Raw genomic sequence first — 18,776 nt, 5'->3', positions numbered from 1 at the left:
GGGATGTGACACATGATGTTGTGTTTGATCATTTGATCAGCTTGACTTTTAGCTCTGCTTCTTTTTTTTGACGGATTCCTCTTTCTGCTGGTCGGTGAATCCTTGCACCTTTGTGAACAAAATTACAAACTCAGGGGGAATCTGATTGGCTGCTGCGGGTCTTGATGTCAACCAGATGAGAGATGATGGAAGCAGATCTTCTCTAAACAGATTTATAAACACTTCATCTAGAGATGATGTTTCCTCAACACTCGTCACCTTACTGTATTTAAAATCAAAACTAAAGCGACTCGAGTCCATCGAAAATAAACGCCACCTTATATTCCTCTGTTAACTTCACAACATCTTTCTTCTCCAGTTTTTTCATTTTAGAATAGAATTCCAGCAGGACCTCATGGAAACTGATGTGTTTGTCTTTAATCAGATTGATCTTTCTGAATGGAAACAGAAACATGGCGTCTACATCTTGATTGGCTGTTCCCTCGGCCCAATCCAGAATTAACTTGCGCACCAAGATGACTTTCTAAAAATGCTTGCAGCCATAAAGCAACTGTTAATATAAAAATGAAGGAGATGAAAGTAAAAATATTACATACTATAAACATTGTGCATGCTCACTATTGCATTAATAATGAAGGCCACACTATCTGCCATTATTACATTTATGAGATGCACTCTAGGGATTGTGTTTTAATAATCTGACACTTTGTGTCATTTTTGGGTTGGAATGCTTTCTGAGTAACTGCTATAAATAGTGCAGAGCTTGTCTAGCATTGTTAATGTGACAGAGGAGAACTTGCCCAACGTGTTGAGCCTGTTGGTTTGCTTTTGGCTTGTCTAGTGGATACATTTATAATCAAGACATATTTTTAATGTGTATTCTACAAATACAAGAGGTTAATTCTAATGCTGTAGACAACATTATGTGAATGTCTTTTTATGAAAAATCTATATCTTCAATGTATAATATTACTGACACTATAGCCAAAATGTTATGACAGATAATAACTAACGTCTGAAATCTTGTAGCTGAACTTCATTAATATACTCGCGAAATATATTTCCTATTAGAATACATTAGATGGAAATTCATGCTGAGTGACACGAATAAATAGATTAAACTTCGTATCACGAACGGCAGTGAGACTGGGTTGCATTATCACACCTCAAATCCTATTTAATTTATACACATTGGACTGACCGGTTGTTTTGAACAACACCAGAGACATGAGTGGTCCTTAACATTTAGTTTTTAAAACTGTATATGCAATAACACTGTAATACTGTAGTGTAATACACTAAATCATGATGTAATAAAAAAATGTAATCCATCTTTTCTCAGATTATCAAATGTATCACATAAATCATATGTCCGCATTCAAACTTTTTGTTTGACTATTTTTGTTTAAATTAGCACTTTTATTCTCGGATATATTTCTAGCAATAGCAGATATTTCAGACCGTGTGATGTTCAGTGGGTTGTGAATCAAAAATAATTAATGAGTAATGTAGAGCCTACTATTCGTGTTGACCATTATCCTAATCTCATTTTTGACGGAGGTGTCTTTTGCATCTGAACTCTTAACATCAAAGCATGTCTGGCTGCCTGCACGTGCACATGTGATGATGACCTGCACTTCTACAATCACTGAGCACATAAGAAAACCTGTTCGCTGAACATCTTGCTAAACATTTTTATTGAGGTGAAATAACACCAGTTAGAAATTGAGTCAAGTAAAAAATATATAATAATAAATACATAACGAAGCTTGAGGCCCTAAAATGATAAACTCAGAATTAAAATGAAACAAACTGAAATACAAATAAATTAAACCTACATTGCAATATATATCTACATTAATCAAACTAATAATTTAGGGCATAACCTTGTTGTTATGTTTCTTAAAAACAAAACGAGCACAAATTATTAGCATAAAGATAATTCTGTGATAAACAGAGAGGTAAAGTTAAACATTACAGCACAAACACGTCATGTTAGTATCAGATATATGGACTGAAAGACTTAAGTTATAATTCACCGTTTCTCTCAGACCATGTCTACTAAATCAACTATAAAATAGAAACAGAATAAGTTTACATGTGCGTGTTGCATGGAGAGTGTTTTTATCACATTTACATTTAGTCATTTAGCAGAAACTTTTATCAAAAGTGACTTACAGGTGGGGTAAGCAATGTAAGCAATTGGGACAGAAAAAAAAAGAAGACTGGTCTCATATAACCTAACAAAGTATACAGAGCTAAGTTAGAGGTTTTTTTTTTTTAAAGAGTAGAGAAGAAAAAAGAGTCAGAACTGATCAGTCAGATGTTAAAGGAAGAGATGTGTTTTCAGACGTTTCTTAAAGATGGCCACAGAATCTGCAGATCTTGTAGCAGTGGGCAGATCATTCCACTTAGGTGGAACCGGTCCGGAGAAGGTGCGCGAGAGAGATTTTTTACATTTTTGGGATGGCACCACAAGACGCCGTTCATTTGCAGAGCGTAGGGATCTGGCGGGTACATATGTCTGTATTAGCTATAGTGAAGATAAGGGGGTACAGAACCACTGGTGTTCTTGTAGGCCAGGAGCATGAGTCTTGAATTTGATACGAGCGACTATAGAGAGCCAATGTAGCTTAATGAATAGAGGAGTGACGTGTGCTCTCTTCGGTTCATTAAAGATAACTCTTGCTGCAGCATTCTGGATAATCTGTAGAGGTTTGGTTGTGCAAGCTGGAAGTCCACCCAGTTTATCAGCCAGTTGAGAAAGTAGAAAACTTTCATCTTAATGAGACACTGACATGGAGAAAATAAACTCTTACTCCAGCATACAGAGGCTCAGTGAATGTTGTGTTGAATGTGTGTAAGTGTGTGAGTGTGTGTGTGTCAGAGACGCTGTAGAAGGACAGAGTGCCGGCCGGACAGTCCAGATACACTCCTACTCTATTAGAGAACGGTGAAGGGAGAGAAATCTTGGTGTTCTTATTATTGTGATGGGCAGTGAAGCAATTATCATAGTACTCCAGACTCCATGAATTTACACTGAATCCAAACTCACAGTCATATCTCAATCCTTTGCGTTTGATGCTTTTATATGCCACTGACATAACAACACCTGACTCGCTCCACTCAGCCTCCCAGTAACAGCGTCCAGTGAGACTCTCTCTACATAAAACCTGCTCAAAACACTCAAATCTGTCTGGATGATCAGGATACGACTGTTCTTCCACACGTGTCACTTTACTGTTTTCCACTGACAGTTGTAGTTCAGTGTGTGCTGTGTCTGGATCCAGTGTGAGACTACAGAAATCTGAACACAAGAGGAGACTTTTAAAACACAACAAAACGACAATCACCAAATTTTGTGTGTGTGTGTGTGTGTGTCTTACACTTGTGTAGTCCTGCCGTTATTCTGAACTCTCCTCCATGATTCACACTATAATCACAAACATAATGTTACATTCTGCTCCTCTGACACAATGGGCTAGTTGCACAAAGCCACCATATTAATTTCGGTTCAGCAAGTGTGTGCAAGATTATTTCCGCTCGTATAATTCTGAATAGTAAAATAAAGATTTTTGGCACCGGTATTACAGAGTTAACTACGCCAAGGTCGTGGGTTCGATCCCAGTGGATTGTACATACTTAGAAACAAAATGTATAGGATAATGTTTGGATAAAAGCGACCGCCAAATGCATACATGTAAATGTTAATGTTTTATAGTATACGTCTGTTATCATCCTAAAATAACACAAGTGCAGGTCAACACATAAATAGACAGGTAACATGTAAAAAGGACATCAACATTATATAAACATTATATAAACAAACAATCAGGCTCTGTCTAATGCACCTGCCAAATATTTATTTGCAAGCGTGCTACACTGTTATATTTAGTCTTAGCACAGACCACTGTACAGCCCTTTAGTGATATGATAGTTTCTAAATGAATCATATGTATGAACAACAATCATGTTTGAATAAATTTAAAACACAATCTGTATGCACGCACGCAAGCACACAGGTCAGTAAGTGTCAGTATAATGTTGTGTGTCATACTTGAGATTGTTTAGTGTGTAGTTTGGATAATTTTGATAAGCGAGCAGCTGAAGTGTTGAGTGTTGTGGGTGATTGTAGCTCAGGTCGAGTTCTCTCAGGTGTGACGGGTTTGAACTCAGAGCTGAAGCCAAATAACAACATCCTTCATCTGTCACCATACAACCTGATAACCTACAAACACACAACAACATGTCAACATTTATTGTTATGCTACAATCTTATGTTAAGATACATCTGTATATAGAGAGCACACACCTCAGTATCTGTAGATGACAGTTTGTGTTCTTGAGAGCATCAGAGATCAGCTTCACTCCTGAATCCTGAAGATCATTGTTACTCACATCAAGCTCTCTCAGAGGAGAATCTGAAGATTGAAGAGCTGAAGAGATGATTTTACACGACTCAACTGTGAGATTACAGTCAGCAAGTCTGAAAGAGAAAACAAATTGTATATAATGAAATTTAATTATAAAAATTAAATTAACAAATTACCTAAATTACATTTTCGTGTCATCTGATCTTCACTATTTCAGGTTTCCAAACCCTAACCCTAACCCTAAAATCAAATCATACTATAATGACATTGTACCTAGTCTAGAATACAGTTTTAGTGATTTTTTCTGTGACCTAGCAATTAAGGCATTTTTACTTAGGGGTGTACTCTCTTTTGCTGCCAGCAGTTTAGACAATAATGGCTGTGTGTTTTTTGAGGGGACAGCAAATTTACACTGTTATACATGCTGTACACTCACAAGTGTTGTCACAAGAAAAGATATAATAAAATATTTACAAAAGTGTAGCGGTGTACTATACAATGTAGCGCTATCCAATGGATGAGGCGTTAATCTGAAAACATTAAGTGCATACGTCATATAGATTTTGACAATGTAATTTGATGTTTTAGCTACTGATTATTTTCACAGAAATTACAAACCTCAGTATCTGTAGTTGACAGTTTGTGTTCTTGAGAGCATCAGAGATCAGCTTCACTCCTGAATCCTGAAGATCATTGTTACTCACATCAAGCTCTCTCAGAGGAGAATCTGAAGATTGAAGAGCTGAAGAGATGATTTTACACGACTCAACTGTGATGTTACATCTCTGTAGACTGTGGAAAAAAATCACTGTTAATCCTTTAATATAAACTAAACCTTTAACTTTACTGCACTGCACTAATAGACATACATAATACACAAAAATCATGTTAATATTAAGTAGCAGTAGAGCTAATACCTTGTTTTATACCATTAGTTCTAATTAGAGGTGGAACCTTTCACAATATCCTACATATGGCCGTCTGGTAGAAGTCCGGCTGGTAACTGTCACATTATTTTTTTTTCATTTTACACTCCAGCTCTTTGTTTATAATACTGTTATGCTGCCTATGAAGCTGGTCGCTGTAAGCTACCTCCGTGCACAAATGCTATCTTTGAACATTGCTGGCTGCTATTTGTAACTACAACACCCTCTGGGTTTAAGCTTAAACGGGGTTTGGAGCCTTTTCCCAGTACAGGGGGAGAGTCCTCAAACTTCAGAAGACACTGCCTGGCTCAGGGCCCTCTCTCCAGAAAGCACCCCAAATACGCATACCTTTTCCTGCTCCTGAATTATCTATTGATGAATATCATGCGTGTTTGAATTCAAATCCTCAAATACGTATTCACATAATTCACATTTAGCCTATTGGGCTGGGGACTCAGGTTGAGGATGCGAGTGGGCGTGGCTCCAGCGCCAACAGCAGATGCGCCCCCAGCGTTCAAGAGCAGAGACCTGCTTATTTTTCAAAGATTTTGATAACTTATTTTATATTATTATTTTATTTGTTTTTTTCTCCATTCTTCCAAATCCAGGTCTGTTTTTTTTGGTGATATTTGACTGGATGTAAATTAACTCTTACTGTACTTTATACTCACAGAGCTCTTGTGCAGTTGTTGACAACTGGTATGAGTCTTCTTCTGCCCTCCTGTGTTGTGTTGTATTTCTTCAGATCAAACTCATCCATCACCTCCTCTGACTTCTGAAGCATGTAGGCTATGTCTGAACAGTGAGCAGCAGAGAGTTTCTTCTCTGAGTGTTTGTCTGATCTCACAAACTCCTCAATCTCTCTGTTCAGCGTCTGATCATTCACTTCAGACAGACACAAGAACAGATTGATGGATCTTTCAGCTGACAGACCATCATTACCCTTGATTTGATCTTTGATGTACTGTGTGGTTTTCTTGATGGCTTGTGATGTGTCCAGTGTGTGTGTCAGTAGATCCTGTAAGAGTCTCTGATTGGACTCCAGTGAGATGCCCAACAGAAATCTCAAGAAAAGATCCAGATGACCAGTTTCACTCTCAAGAGCTTTAGCTACTGCTGATTTTAGTAGCAGAGACAGAGACACTTCAGAAGGCAAGAGCTTTTTGTAGAAGAACTTGGAATATTTATCTTCCAGAAGGAACTCCACTGATAGTGTGTTCTTTTTCATTAAGTTGTTGTAAAACACGTAGAACGCAGCGAGGAACTCCTGAAGACTGAGATGTATGAAGCTGTAGATCTTCCTCTGATGAATGACAGATTCCTCCTTAAAGATCTCAGTACAGATGCTAGAATACAGCGAGGCGTCAGTGATGTCTATCCCACACTCTCTCAGATCCTCCTCATAGAACATCACATTGCCCTTCATCAGCTGTTTGAAAGCCACTTCAGCCAGTTTCACAATCACTTCTCTGTTGATCTCTGGATCTCTCTCTGGATCATACTTCTCATTCTTCACCTTCATCTGAATCAGCAGGAAGTGGATGTACATTTCACTCAGAGTTTTGGGGATTTCTTCACTGTGATCTTGTGTCAGGATCTTCTGAAGCACAGTGGATGAGATCCAACAGAAGACTGGTATCCGACACATGATGTGGAGGCTTCTCGCTCTTCTGATGTGTGACATGATTCTGCTGGCTTGATGCTCGTCGCTGATTCTCTTCCTGAAATATTCCTCCTTCTGAGCGTCGTTGAATCCCTGGATTTCTGTCACACGCAGATGACAGAATTTGGAGGGGATCTGATTGGCTGCTGCTGGTCTGGAGGTGATCCAGATGAGAGCAGAGGGAAGCAGATCTCCTTTCATGAGGTTTGACATCAACACAGCCACTGATGAAGTGTCAGTCACATCAGAAACTTTCTCACTGTCTGAAAACATCAGAGTCATTCTGCTTTCATCCAGACCATCAAAGATGAACACAACTTTACACTCCTCATAAATCTTTGAGTCCACATCTTGAAGTTCAGGATGAAAGTCCAGCAGAAGTTTGTGAAGACTGTAGCGATGCTCTCGAATCAAGTTCAGCTCTCGAAACGGAAGCAGGAACATGAAATCTACGTCCTGATTGGCTGTTCCCTCGGCCCAATCCAGAATGAACTTGTGCACAGAGACTGTTTTTCCAATTCCAGCGATGCCTTTAGTAAGAACACTCTTGATTTTGTCTCTTTGATGTGACTGAGGTTTAAAGATGTCATTGCAGTAGATTGGAGTGTCTTGTAAGTCTTGTGTTCTTCTGGGCTTTGTCTCCATGTGTAAAACCTCATGTTCTTCATTCACTCCTTCACTCTCTCCCTCTATGATGTACAGCTGTGTGTAAATTCTCGTCAGGAGTGTTTGATTCTCTTGTGCTTTGATTCCCTCAAATAAATTCTCATACTTATTCTTCATGATGCTTTTGTGTTTGTCTTTCACTCTCTGTAGAACCTCATCCACTGATTCATCAAGACGATCCTGATGCACGTCCTCATTCACATCACACCTAAATTAACAAAAGTAAAGCAAAAAACAAACAGAGAAGTAACAATGTGTGAATGTTAGATAAAGAAAGTCTAATTGTAATGTTGTGCATTTTGTAATTTACAGCTCTATAGGTTCAAAGGTCACCCAATATTAATGGAACAGTTGGATACAACAACACGTTTATACTCACCGAGGGTCAGATGTTACTGCTTCATCACTGAGATGAGGTGGCTCAAACATGGAGGTGTTACTCTTCAGAGACACAAAACTGGGTTCTGGAGATATTGAGGATGTTTTCTGACTCTTTCTCTTTTGTTTAATTTCAGGAGCAGTGCTCTCTTTGTTCTCCATGATGAGAAACTGACCTCAGGTCTGTGTACAGAAACACAGAAAACACTCAATTGAACAACAATAAGACTTCATCAGGACTAAGGGGTCTGTTTACATGTTTTTATTGCTTGAGCTGCAAAACCCTCTCTCTATCCTGCATTAATGTGATAAAGAGAGTATGTGCTCATTTTACAGTGAAAGTGAAAGTAAATGTGTACGCAGTTGGCTTATTTCTGTATTGTGTTAGTTTCCTATTAAGAATATCTCTCACGGGAGTGATTTTTTTATTGCTGGCTTCTTGTAGATCTGCACATAACTGACATTTTCATACATAGGCCTATCTGACAGTTAAAAGCCCTGTACCTGATCAAACCTCTTTTCATCAAGAGATCTTTCATATGTGTGTGAGTCTAACTCAATATCATATTTCATGCACATTAAGCACATCGTTCAAGTTAAACAATTAAAAACCTAAAAATATATAAAATACGAAACATATTACATAACACTTGTGATCACGTGACTATGTCGTTGCGCTGTATTACATAAGTTTTCCATTAAATCACCATAAAAGGTTAACGATCTTATTAATTGCACCGTAAAATCTTTAACATCTGATATCATGATATCAGACATCTTCAAATCTATGATGTCTGATATCACGAAAGCCCTCGCGGTTGTCTTAAACTTCGATATCTCTTCGGTTTTAAATGAGCGTTAAGATCGTCTAACATAACCACAAAAGCAAAAAATAAAACAAGATATAAACACACTGTATCAATGGTTGGACACGATAAGCTCTTACCGAAGTTTAACGACTGCTTATCTCTCAAACGATAAGTATGTAGACGCTTTTCATCAGTCGTCACACAGGTGTGTAAAGTGAAAGTTGACTCCCTTTGAGATAAACAAAAGAGAAAGTGACTCACCTGAGTTACTTCTGATTGGTTCTGATCGACCACCTGTCGGGCCTCTGCCTTTAAAGCCTACACACACACGCACACACACACCTAACCATATCATATTGTGTTAGAAGTATACCGTCATATTATAATATGAATAGCCATCATCATCATTATTACTCACTGTAATCACCACATTCCTTCATTTGTCTCTTGATAACCACTGAGCCATACCAAGGAGCTTACATACAAATCGATACGTGGACTTCTGCTGTACTGTACGTGTGCTTGAATGTGACAAAAAAACGCCACTTTATACTTGTCACAAGAGTGAGAAAATAGGACACGATTTTATGAACATCCTAAAAAAGTGGGTACAGTAGGATACATGCTTGTGTCAGTCAGAGAGGTTGAGACAGAGAGTAATTAAAACGAATGTATATTTAAATTCTGTCTCTTCCATGCATCCATCTACATATCAGGTAAGAATCTCTTCATAGCATCTCCATATGACTTTTGGTTCGTTACATTTTTGGAATGTTTTTCATGCACTTTATCTCTTTGGTGTGGTTCTTTTTCACATTATTTATTGCTGGTTCAGTGAGCTAGAGATGTGAGAATCTGACACTTTGTGTAACTTGTTGGTTGGAATGCTTTCTGAGTAATTCTAAGCAAATACTATAAATAGTGCACAGCTTGAGTAGAGATATGTTAACAACTGGCCCATCGAGTTGAGCCTGTTTTGTTTCTCAATCCCGCCCCATTTGTTTGCATACGGTTTGCGTATTTCTGTGTTATTTTTTCTATGTTGGTAAACTTGCTCTGGAATTATAGCTATGAAATTAAATGTGTTATATATCAAAATAATAAATTATAATTTATAGATTCTATCATTGATATATATTAAAAATAAAATTAAGTGCGTTAAAAAGTTATTTACAGTGATGCCATAGAAGTAGAACCATTTTCAAGGATCTTTATAGAACCGTCTCTTTCTTACCTGAAACTTTTTTTGCCACAAAGAACCTTTTGTGAAGGTTTCCGTTTCTTAAGATAAGAAAAGTTCTTCATGGAGTCATTTAATCAAAAAAGGTTTGTATGAAGCACCTCTATTTTTAAGAGTGTAGATGTAAAATAGGTTTACAAAAAAGTTGTAAAAAGTAATCATCATAATAAGGCCATCAAAAAATATAAATTAGATAAATATTTCAATCATTATCTCGCAAACTATATTATTCTCTTACAAAAAAATATCAGAGGTAAAGAAAAGGTTTAACTTCTGCACAATTTTAGAAAATTAATAATTTGATTCATATCAAAGTCACAATGTTCAAAAACAGGCCAAGAGCTGATGTTCATCAGAAGATGTTTATTTGCATCTGTACAGTAAAATAAATGTTACAAAGAACATTCGGTCCCTGAGAAAATATATAAAAACAGTACTGCAACAAAATTTAGTAGAAAAAAATTAAAATTTAATGATTAATTTAAATTAAATAATGATTGTGTCTAGCACTGTGATGATTGATAGATAGATAGATAGATAGATAGATAGATAGATAGATAGATAGATAGATAGATAGATAGATAGATAGATAGATAGATAGATAGATAGATAGATAGATTTAATTAAATGTTACTGGGCCATTAAAAACACCACCATGAAGGACTGGGGCTTTGACACTCGCTCCATTGGAGGACTGTATATTAACTGAAACCCCTGAAGTCTGAACACCAGCACCAGATGTCGCTCCAGCCCCGGAACCGGCACCAGCACCAGCACCGGCACCGGCACCAGCACCAGCTTCTTCTGAGTCTGAAGACACTGAGAAAGAGAACGAAAGATCATTTCACACATTCAACTGTTAATATGGAGAATAATACCTAACGTTAAGCAAAAGTACCTCTCTGGAGATTCCCAGTTAGTTTACTGGCCAGTTCGTTCTGTCGCATTAAGTTTAGAACTTTGACAGCAATCGTCCCAGCATCTGAAGCACCATACCGCTGCACCATGACATCCACAATATCATAGCGGCTAGTGTTCTCAAGCTTGCTTACAGGTATTGGCGGAATGCCTGAATCCATGCTGTTGCTCAGACGCCATCTGAAGTCTTTCAAGACAGGCTCTGTCAGATCCTGAAGTGCATCTAGAAGCAGTGTTTTGATCCCAGGCATTTTGTGTCACTTGGAGAAACAGGACAATGCAAGATTAATATGGGACGATGGGTCTCATGGGGAATACATTTACATTTACATTTCATTTAGTCATTTGGCAGATGCTTTTATCCAAAGCGACTTACAGTGCACTTATTACAGGGACAATCCCCCTGGAGCAACATGGAGTAAAGTGTCTTGCTCAAGGACACACTGGTGGTGGCTGCTGGGATCAAACCAGCAACCTTTGATTTAACAGTTCAGTGGTTTAACCCACTAGACCACCATCACCATCTCCACCAATACATGCTCTTGGGTTTGGTTTTACAACAAATACTGTATCATATTAGATGTAAGACTATCATAATAACAAATATAATATTTACATAGACAAGACATGAGAATTTTCCGCATTTTTCTTTCAAGTACACACCCTGAAAAGTATCATACATAATCTGTGTCCCAATTCGCCTACTTAGTTATACCAAAAGTGTGTGTTATGGAAAAGCTAACACAAAGGCCCACCTAAGACGACAATGTAAAACTCACGTCACAAAACATCATCTTGCATTTAATCATTTCTTCATTATTATTTGTTATGTAATGTTTAACGTCACTGTATGAATAAATTGGTAAATTCAGTGAAGCGTCACATAATTTTATCAACGCAGTGAAGCGTCACAAAACTCTCGGTGAGTCGTATATCAGCAGTTATATTTTCAAATCAAAGTTAATTTATTTACTTTTCTTAAACCGAAACATGTTTACATTTTGAAAACTATCTTGAAACCACCAGAAGATTTTATTGTACTCACGAAGTGCTGAAGACGACTTGTTCGAGCTTCACTTCCTTTTCATCACTTCTCACTTCTTTCGTTTCACTTTGACATTGTTCGTCTTTCACAGGAAGGATGTCGTCGAGCGACAGTTTTCCGTGGGATTTACTTCTGTGTGACAAGGGTTAGGTTAAGTGGTTATTATGTGATATACAGTAGGTTGTAGTTTGCCACTTTTCAACTGTATTCCTAAATCCTTTTGTATGACAGACGTTGCTTTTATTATAGGCAGGTATAACTAGACTTCAAAGCAATGACGAAACATCACCCCTGACCCCGGCCCAATCATAGATATAAATAACTAGATGACGCGTCTGTTTCATAGGTCGTCCGCCATATCGGAACAGTGCGAGCCGGTCCTGTAACACTCAAAATGAAGCTGAATGTGTGCGATCATGAAAACATATTAATTGTTGTGTGAAGTTAAACATTATATATGCACGAATACATATAAACAGTGTAGCGGACCTCACAATAAAGAGGAACAACGTTTAAAGAGAATAACTTTCAGGGGAACGACGGGTACACAGTAAACCAGATTCTTTTTGAAAATATATATATATTCTTTTATTTAAACATCATACAAGTCTTATGCGGCAAGTTCACGGTTTGGTATGACTTCATCAGGGCCTAGGACAACTGCAGATATGATTCACAGCACAACACTACACTCTAGTGGTTACTCAAAGCACAGCAACCCCCCACACGAGTTAAACACACGATATTCACTTCACACAGTGATTTGGGACTATTGTAACCGTTGAATATGAACTCTAAAAACAAACACAATCATTCATACAAATAATGTTTAAGATACGGCACTTACCCGTTCTCCTCCAAGCCCGGGTGTCTTTTCACATCCACACGAGACTTCTCCGGTTGCGGACCTCGTGGGAAACCAGCCAGTCGCTGGTAGGTTAGGTCCAGGTCCACAGAACGCGCATCAACATCCAGCAAATCGTGGGTGTGTCTGGTAAACGTCACGCCACTCGTAGCCAGTGTTGGGTAAGTTACTCTGAAAAAGTTATTAATTACTAGTTACTATTCAATAGTGTAATTAGATTAATGTAAAACTTACTCTGTCCAAAACGTATTTAGTTACTTATTAGCAATTACTTTCTATATCCTACATCAACCTTGATTAGTTAAGTGATTCAAGGATAGACATGAAACGGCTTATTTATTTTATTCAAATAAATTATATTAAACTACATAAAGTATAACAAATGTGAGAATTATACATTAAAGCATGGATTTTAAAGTTAAACTTTGAATTTTGATGTCAATTCCACTATTGCACACGCATAAATTACACACAGTTACTTTTGATGAAATTAACTAAATACTTTAATTAAATAACAGGAAAGATAAGAGTAATCCATTACTTTAATTTTTCAAAGGAAAAGTAATTAAATTACAGTAACTAATTACTTAGTAACTAGTAACACCCAATACTGCTGGTAGCAGCGTCCAGCCAGTCGCTGGTACTTAGTGTCAGTGTCTATTAGATCCTTCTACGCCTGGCCTTATCTCTGAGCCCTTCCAACAAATCCGGTACACTCTAAAAAAAGGCTGGGTTAAAACAACCCAATTTGGGTTATTTTGGTAACCCAACGTTGGGTCAAATATGGACAAACCCAGCGTTGGGTTATTTTAACCCAGCCAGTTGGGTTATATCTTTGACCCAACATGCTGGGTTGTTTTATTTAAATCAACTTTTGCTTAAAAATTACATTGATGGTTTAAAACAAACCCGAAATGTTTAAAAATAATAATAACAAAATCACAGAGAAATACTCGAGGCATCAGTAAGAATCAAAAGTTTTATTAAGGATCAAAATGCAAGACAAAAGGAATTCATAAAAACATGCAATATGTTATGCTCAATGAACAATAAAATGGCATATAAAACACTTTGATGAAATGTATGTTTATACATATTTAAGAAAAATTAACTTCAATAAATTACATTAGTTTAGATTTTAACATATACATTTAACAAGGTTATTAAAGTGGCACAAGTAAATATAAATAGTTAGACAACTTAACACTTCAAAAATTCATATACAGTTAACAAAGTGGCACGAGTAAAATGCTTTAGGGCAATTCCAGCGTTATGGATGCGACATAAAAACACTATAAAAAGTATTTTACTAAACCCTTGTTGATAGAACCGCATTTATATGATAAAATATAAGTCTATGCACAAGTTTTCTATAAAAAAAGAAATAAACAAGCGTTATGGATGTGAAAAAGGGACACCGTAACTTTCCTCTTCATATAAACTCACAAAACATTTTAAATAGTGTTAGTTCTTTCAGTTTCAGCACTGCTTAACCTGACATATCCACGGAGCAGTCTTACTAAAGAGGATTCTTTTACTGGGAGTTGTAGACAACAGTGTGGCGTGCACTTTTGGAAGTGGATGTCCAGCAGGAGGGTTTCTTTATCAATTTATTCATCTATAAAGAGAAAAAGAGACAAGAGAAGAATGTAAGGAAACTGGCCAACCCAGAGCACAATGGATTATAATAAACATATAAAGAAGTACATTAACATTTTACCTAAATAATGTTTACCTTTAAGCCTGTTATGAAAACATCCACGTTCCAGTTGACTTTCTCTTGAATAGAATGATCCATTAATATTAGCTGTTATTCTGCAACCTGTCAGTGGGGGGAAAAAAGAAGAGTGGGATATAGTACAGAAAGTGAAATACAGTCTTAAAATTAATATTATAAACGTTAACACAACTCTTAACTAATTCGACACACTCGGGAATAAGTATAAGTCTAAAAAGAGCAACAATTGTTCGTCTCATATACCCAAAATTAATTATATCTCACGGTTAACAACTAACGTTATAAGAGCCAGCGGCTACTCCCGAGGCAATGGCCGAGATAGAGCTGCTCTCCACGGAGCCACGACCGCTGACAGCCTGAAGCTCACACCTCCGACAGCGTCTTAACAAAATCTCAAAGAGGCGTTATGTTTATATATAAATCACGTATTTGTGTTCTTAACAACTACATTCTCGTCTAAAAGACTATTAAAACTAAGTTCCCTCACCGAACATTAGCGGTATTTATAAAAAAAACAAATGAGCTGGATGTTTGCTTTTGACACGACGCTCTCGTGTCGACCTTAAACTAATATCAAGATGTGTAAGTTACTGAACTAAATGACTCACACGAGTCAGAAATTTCAAAGGGAAATGTTGACCAAAAATGAAGTTTAAATGATTAAAAAGCTGTAAGTTAGAACAACGTGGGCATAACGTTACAGACTAGCTATACAAAGCTAACGAAGCTAGATTGTAATGTTACTTTCAAACCTAATGCGAACAGCCGAATTTTGCATACTTTTGCATTTTTTTACAGTAATAGTTTTATACATTAAAAACTCGTAAAACATACCTTTTATTCTCCGAATAACAGCTTTCCGAGATGAAGTGGATCAAAATGCCCGCGAAGGTAAAGTTTGTCTGATGCGTCGAGGAGTGGGAGGGGTTTACTCTCTCAACTGTCACTCAATTGGACCCGACTGGTAACCCAGCGTTTGGGTTACTCAAAAAATGACCCAACACTAAGAAAATAACCCAACAAAATGACCCAACAGGCTCAACCCAGCTGTTGGGTTAAACAAATAACCCAGCATTTTTTAGAGTGTATGCTCGCAACCACACGAGCCATTGGCCAGCGCTCCTAACGTCCCCCCACTATCTGTCCAAACCCAAACTGCCGGACAGACCCTATCGGCCTCGAGCAACACACAGCGTCACGCACGCACACGGCCCTCTTGCATCTCGTACCAGTCTTTTTCTCCCTTGTCTTTCACATCAGGTCAATTAAATGTCTTCCCCCCGGGTGAAATCAATCTCCCTCACTTGATTCTCAAGAGGAGACTCGCCCACAGATGGCTCATGGGGGTGGACCAAGCCAACCACCACACCACACAATCTTTAATCAAAATCTGAAAATATACTTCCACCCTCTAGCGGCTATCCGTCTCAGATGACGTCAGTTAGACGGCTTGGGCGGAGCAGAGCCGGTAATTCCTCCCCTTCAAATGTCAGTCTGCTGCTAGTTTCATTTCAAAATGCAACAGCTGTTTTTAATCATCCAATTGAATTGCAATCGTAAACAAGCCACGCCCTAAATTTTTCTCTGTTCATTGGTCTTGAAAATGCGTCAGAATACAGAAAGTAAAAACGATCGCAACTTCCGGTTCACGAGGACTTTAAATCCTCCCCCAACCCTCACTGGCAGAAAAGCAGATCATACAATTAATTAGAATGATTAGATGATCAAAAAATTGTTGCAATTCCTACAGGTTTGGATATATAGAACATAGAACATAAAACATAAACTTAATAAAAAATATTCAAGTGACAACCAAAATAATACTTTTTAATATAATCTGTTATAATTTAACATGACAATGCGCTTTATTATAAAAAAAACATATACACCTCTTACACACTAGTCTAGAAGGATTTTCGTAGTAATATAATTATAAATTCACACGTTATATAAAAAAAGTTTAAGTAGTTATAAAGGATCTTGAAAAGCTGCTGCTTGATCTGTACATATAGATCTCCATACTTCTGTCCACATCACTAATGTTATGAGAGCCAATCAGAATGAGCCGGATCAGCTGATCCAGAACAATTCGAACACATCAGCCCCACACTCCTCCTCCTCCACCATCATCGTCTTGCTCTTCTTCTGCAATATTCCCTTTCTTCTTTTTCTTCTTGTCTTCCACCTTGTATTTGAGTCGCCTGAAGGGGTCGGTGATGCTGCGCATTTTGCCCTCGTCAAACTCCTCGTTCATCATGAAGTTCCTGTCGATAAGCTCCGTCCCTTCCTGCCAGTTGCGGAAGCAGCCGGGTCCCAGGGCGCAGATTTCTGCCACGGCGTTTTGAGCGAGGACGGAGCAGTCGGGACGCAACACCACCACGCTGGGCACGTCTATCACTTCGAACATGCCCGCCAGCTCCCTGTGACACAACCAAACAACACAAACACATCAACTTTTGTCATTTCATTATCAGAATCCCTTTCGTTTAAACAAACATACTGTCTGTATGGATCTCCATACGGCAGGAACAGGCAGCGTTTGGGCAGCTCCTTCAGGAACTTCTCCTGTTGCTCCTCTGATGAGTCCATTGAGACGTAGAGGAGAACCAGCTGAGCCGAGCGCTCCACGTAAAACTCATCCGTCAGTTTCTTGAAGAAGTCTTTGAGCGTCGGAGCAAAGTCCTGACACCTCTCGCATTCTCCGGAGGCGAAAAACAGCACGAGGATGCGATTCTGGAGCCGCAGGATGATCTCATGCTCGGTGTCCAGCTCATCTTTATCTTTGTTGTTTTTCACCAGAACTTTGCCCAAGAACAGATCAACCATGACAACAACTGAGGAGAGAGAGAACGTATGAAAGCTTACGGAGATGCGTTCATAAACCAGAAAAGGGGTCTCATAGCATATATAAATATAAATCTCATCTGTGTCTAATAACTGTAGATAATTCTCATGAGGAAAAAGAGTCAGACATCTGTCAAATGTCTCTGTTGACGTCTCTTCTCAAACTCTAATGACAATGTGTCAAACTGAGCAGTCTTAAGGTAATTTTTTTCCGAAATTGAGATTTTTACATCATCTGAAAGCTGAAGAAATAAGCTTTCTATTAATGTATGGTTTGTTAGGACGGGACACTATCTGGCGGAACAACATCTTTGTAAAAAGCTTAAATCTAAGGATGCAAAACAAGCAAAATATTGAGAAAATGGCCTTAGAAGTTGTTGATCTGAGCTACTGTATCAGGCCATCCACTCACAAAAAAAAAGTTTTTATACATTTACGGTAGGAAATGTATAAAATATCTTCATGGAACATGATCAACTTAATTTCCAAAAGATATTTGGCAAAAAGAAAAAATCAGTCTTTTTTACCAATACAGTGTATTTTTGGCGATTACTAAATATGTTCCCTTACTTAAAACTGGTTTTGTTGTCAAGGGTCACATTTCTCATCACATCTACTCATCCTCGACAATCTACATTGGTTTTACACATTCATACTCTTTGTGTGTTTCAACAGATTCACTCTCATCCAAATTCCGTTTCTGAGCAATTTAAGGAGAAACATCTGGTTGAGACTTAAATAAAACCACTCAGAACTGCATCAGATCTGTGCAATAATCATGTTCCTCACCGTAACTTTAAGGAACGTGTTTTTATTGTTTTTTTTGCTAAACTGTCAGTAATATGTTAATCATGCTTGACTCAACAAGATTTCATTAATAGATATTTTTTGTTTAAGATCGAAATAAACTAGTAGCAGTAAACCGATTTAACACCGTTCACATACCTTACGTGTCTTGCTGTGGTCCGAATAGATGTTCATGGGATGAGATCCAGTCATGAGTTTATATAAACACTTTCTACTTTGTTTACGGTTTCAAAATCTTGTCGTTCTTGTGGTCCCGTCAAACACACACACACACACCCTCTCTCTCTCTTTCTCGTCGTGTCCTCGTCCATAGAGATTACAGAAATAAATCTGACCACCAGACAGTGTTGATCATCACTCTGTCATTATACTCGAGAGTTAACAAGCATTTCAGTCGTCCCGAGCAGACCACCTAATCTTTACACAGTCCATAATCCTATTGCCCGAAAGACAGAGAGAGAGATTAGCATCAGTGACAAACACAAAATCATTTTGCATCAATGA

General features: G+C 37.8%; 3 protein-coding genes and 1 long non-coding RNA gene across 6 annotated transcripts; all 4 read right to left on the bottom strand.

Annotated features, from left to right (window-relative positions):
- Positions 1-1,744: 1,744 nt before the first annotated feature.
- LOC130436899 (NACHT, LRR and PYD domains-containing protein 3-like) lies at positions 1,745-9,043 on the bottom strand. Of its 3 annotated transcripts, XM_056767922.1 has the most exons (8): positions 8,953-9,043; positions 8,008-8,189; positions 5,971-7,836; positions 4,992-5,165; positions 4,313-4,486; positions 4,058-4,228; positions 3,387-3,433; positions 1,745-3,307 (listed from the first exon to the last, which is right to left on the bottom strand). In XM_056767922.1, exons 2-8 carry the CDS (start codon positions 8,166-8,168, stop codon positions 2,778-2,780), a joined length of 3,123 nt encoding a protein of 1,040 aa, XP_056623900.1. In that variant the 5' UTR covers positions 8,169-8,189; positions 8,953-9,043; the 3' UTR covers positions 1,745-2,777. The 3 variants fall into 3 exon arrangements, with proteins under 3 accessions (XP_056623900.1, XP_056623909.1, XP_056623917.1); XM_056767931.1 differs by lacking the exon at positions 4,313-4,486; XM_056767939.1 differs by lacking the exons at positions 1,745-3,307; positions 3,387-3,433 and having other exon boundaries at positions 4,076-4,228; positions 4,399-4,486.
- Positions 9,044-10,398: 1,355 nt separating this feature from the next.
- Positions 10,399-12,939, bottom strand: si:ch211-114l13.9 (uncharacterized protein LOC796649 homolog). The gene is made up of 4 exons (XM_056769961.1): positions 12,866-12,939; positions 12,019-12,150; positions 10,954-11,233; positions 10,399-10,874 (listed from the first exon to the last, which is right to left on the bottom strand). Exons 3-4 carry the CDS (start codon positions 11,222-11,224, stop codon positions 10,675-10,677), a joined length of 471 nt encoding a protein of 156 aa, XP_056625939.1. The 5' UTR covers positions 11,225-11,233; positions 12,019-12,150; positions 12,866-12,939; the 3' UTR covers positions 10,399-10,674.
- A 773-nt stretch (positions 12,940-13,712) lies between these two features.
- LOC130438420 (uncharacterized) lies at positions 13,713-16,004 on the bottom strand. The gene is made up of 3 exons (XR_008909330.1): positions 15,456-16,004; positions 14,619-14,705; positions 13,713-14,501 (listed from the first exon to the last, which is right to left on the bottom strand). It is a non-coding gene; the product is annotated as an uncharacterized LOC130438420 (long non-coding RNA).
- Positions 16,005-16,719: 715 nt separating this feature from the next.
- On the bottom strand, positions 16,720-17,447 carry nxnl1 (nucleoredoxin like 1). The gene is made up of 2 exons (XM_056769892.1): positions 17,122-17,447; positions 16,720-17,041 (listed from the first exon to the last, which is right to left on the bottom strand). Exons 1-2 carry the CDS (start codon positions 17,445-17,447, stop codon positions 16,720-16,722), a joined length of 648 nt encoding a protein of 215 aa, XP_056625870.1.
- Positions 17,448-18,776: the final 1,329 nt, after the last annotated feature.

The sequence above is a fragment of the Triplophysa dalaica genome, chromosome 2 (assembly GCF_015846415.1).
Source record: "Triplophysa dalaica isolate WHDGS20190420 chromosome 2, ASM1584641v1, whole genome shotgun sequence".
NCBI lineage: Eukaryota > Metazoa > Chordata > Actinopteri > Cypriniformes > Nemacheilidae > Triplophysa > Triplophysa dalaica.
The sequence above is the reverse complement of the archived record's forward strand: the minus strand, read 5'-3'. Positions and strand labels throughout refer to the sequence as shown.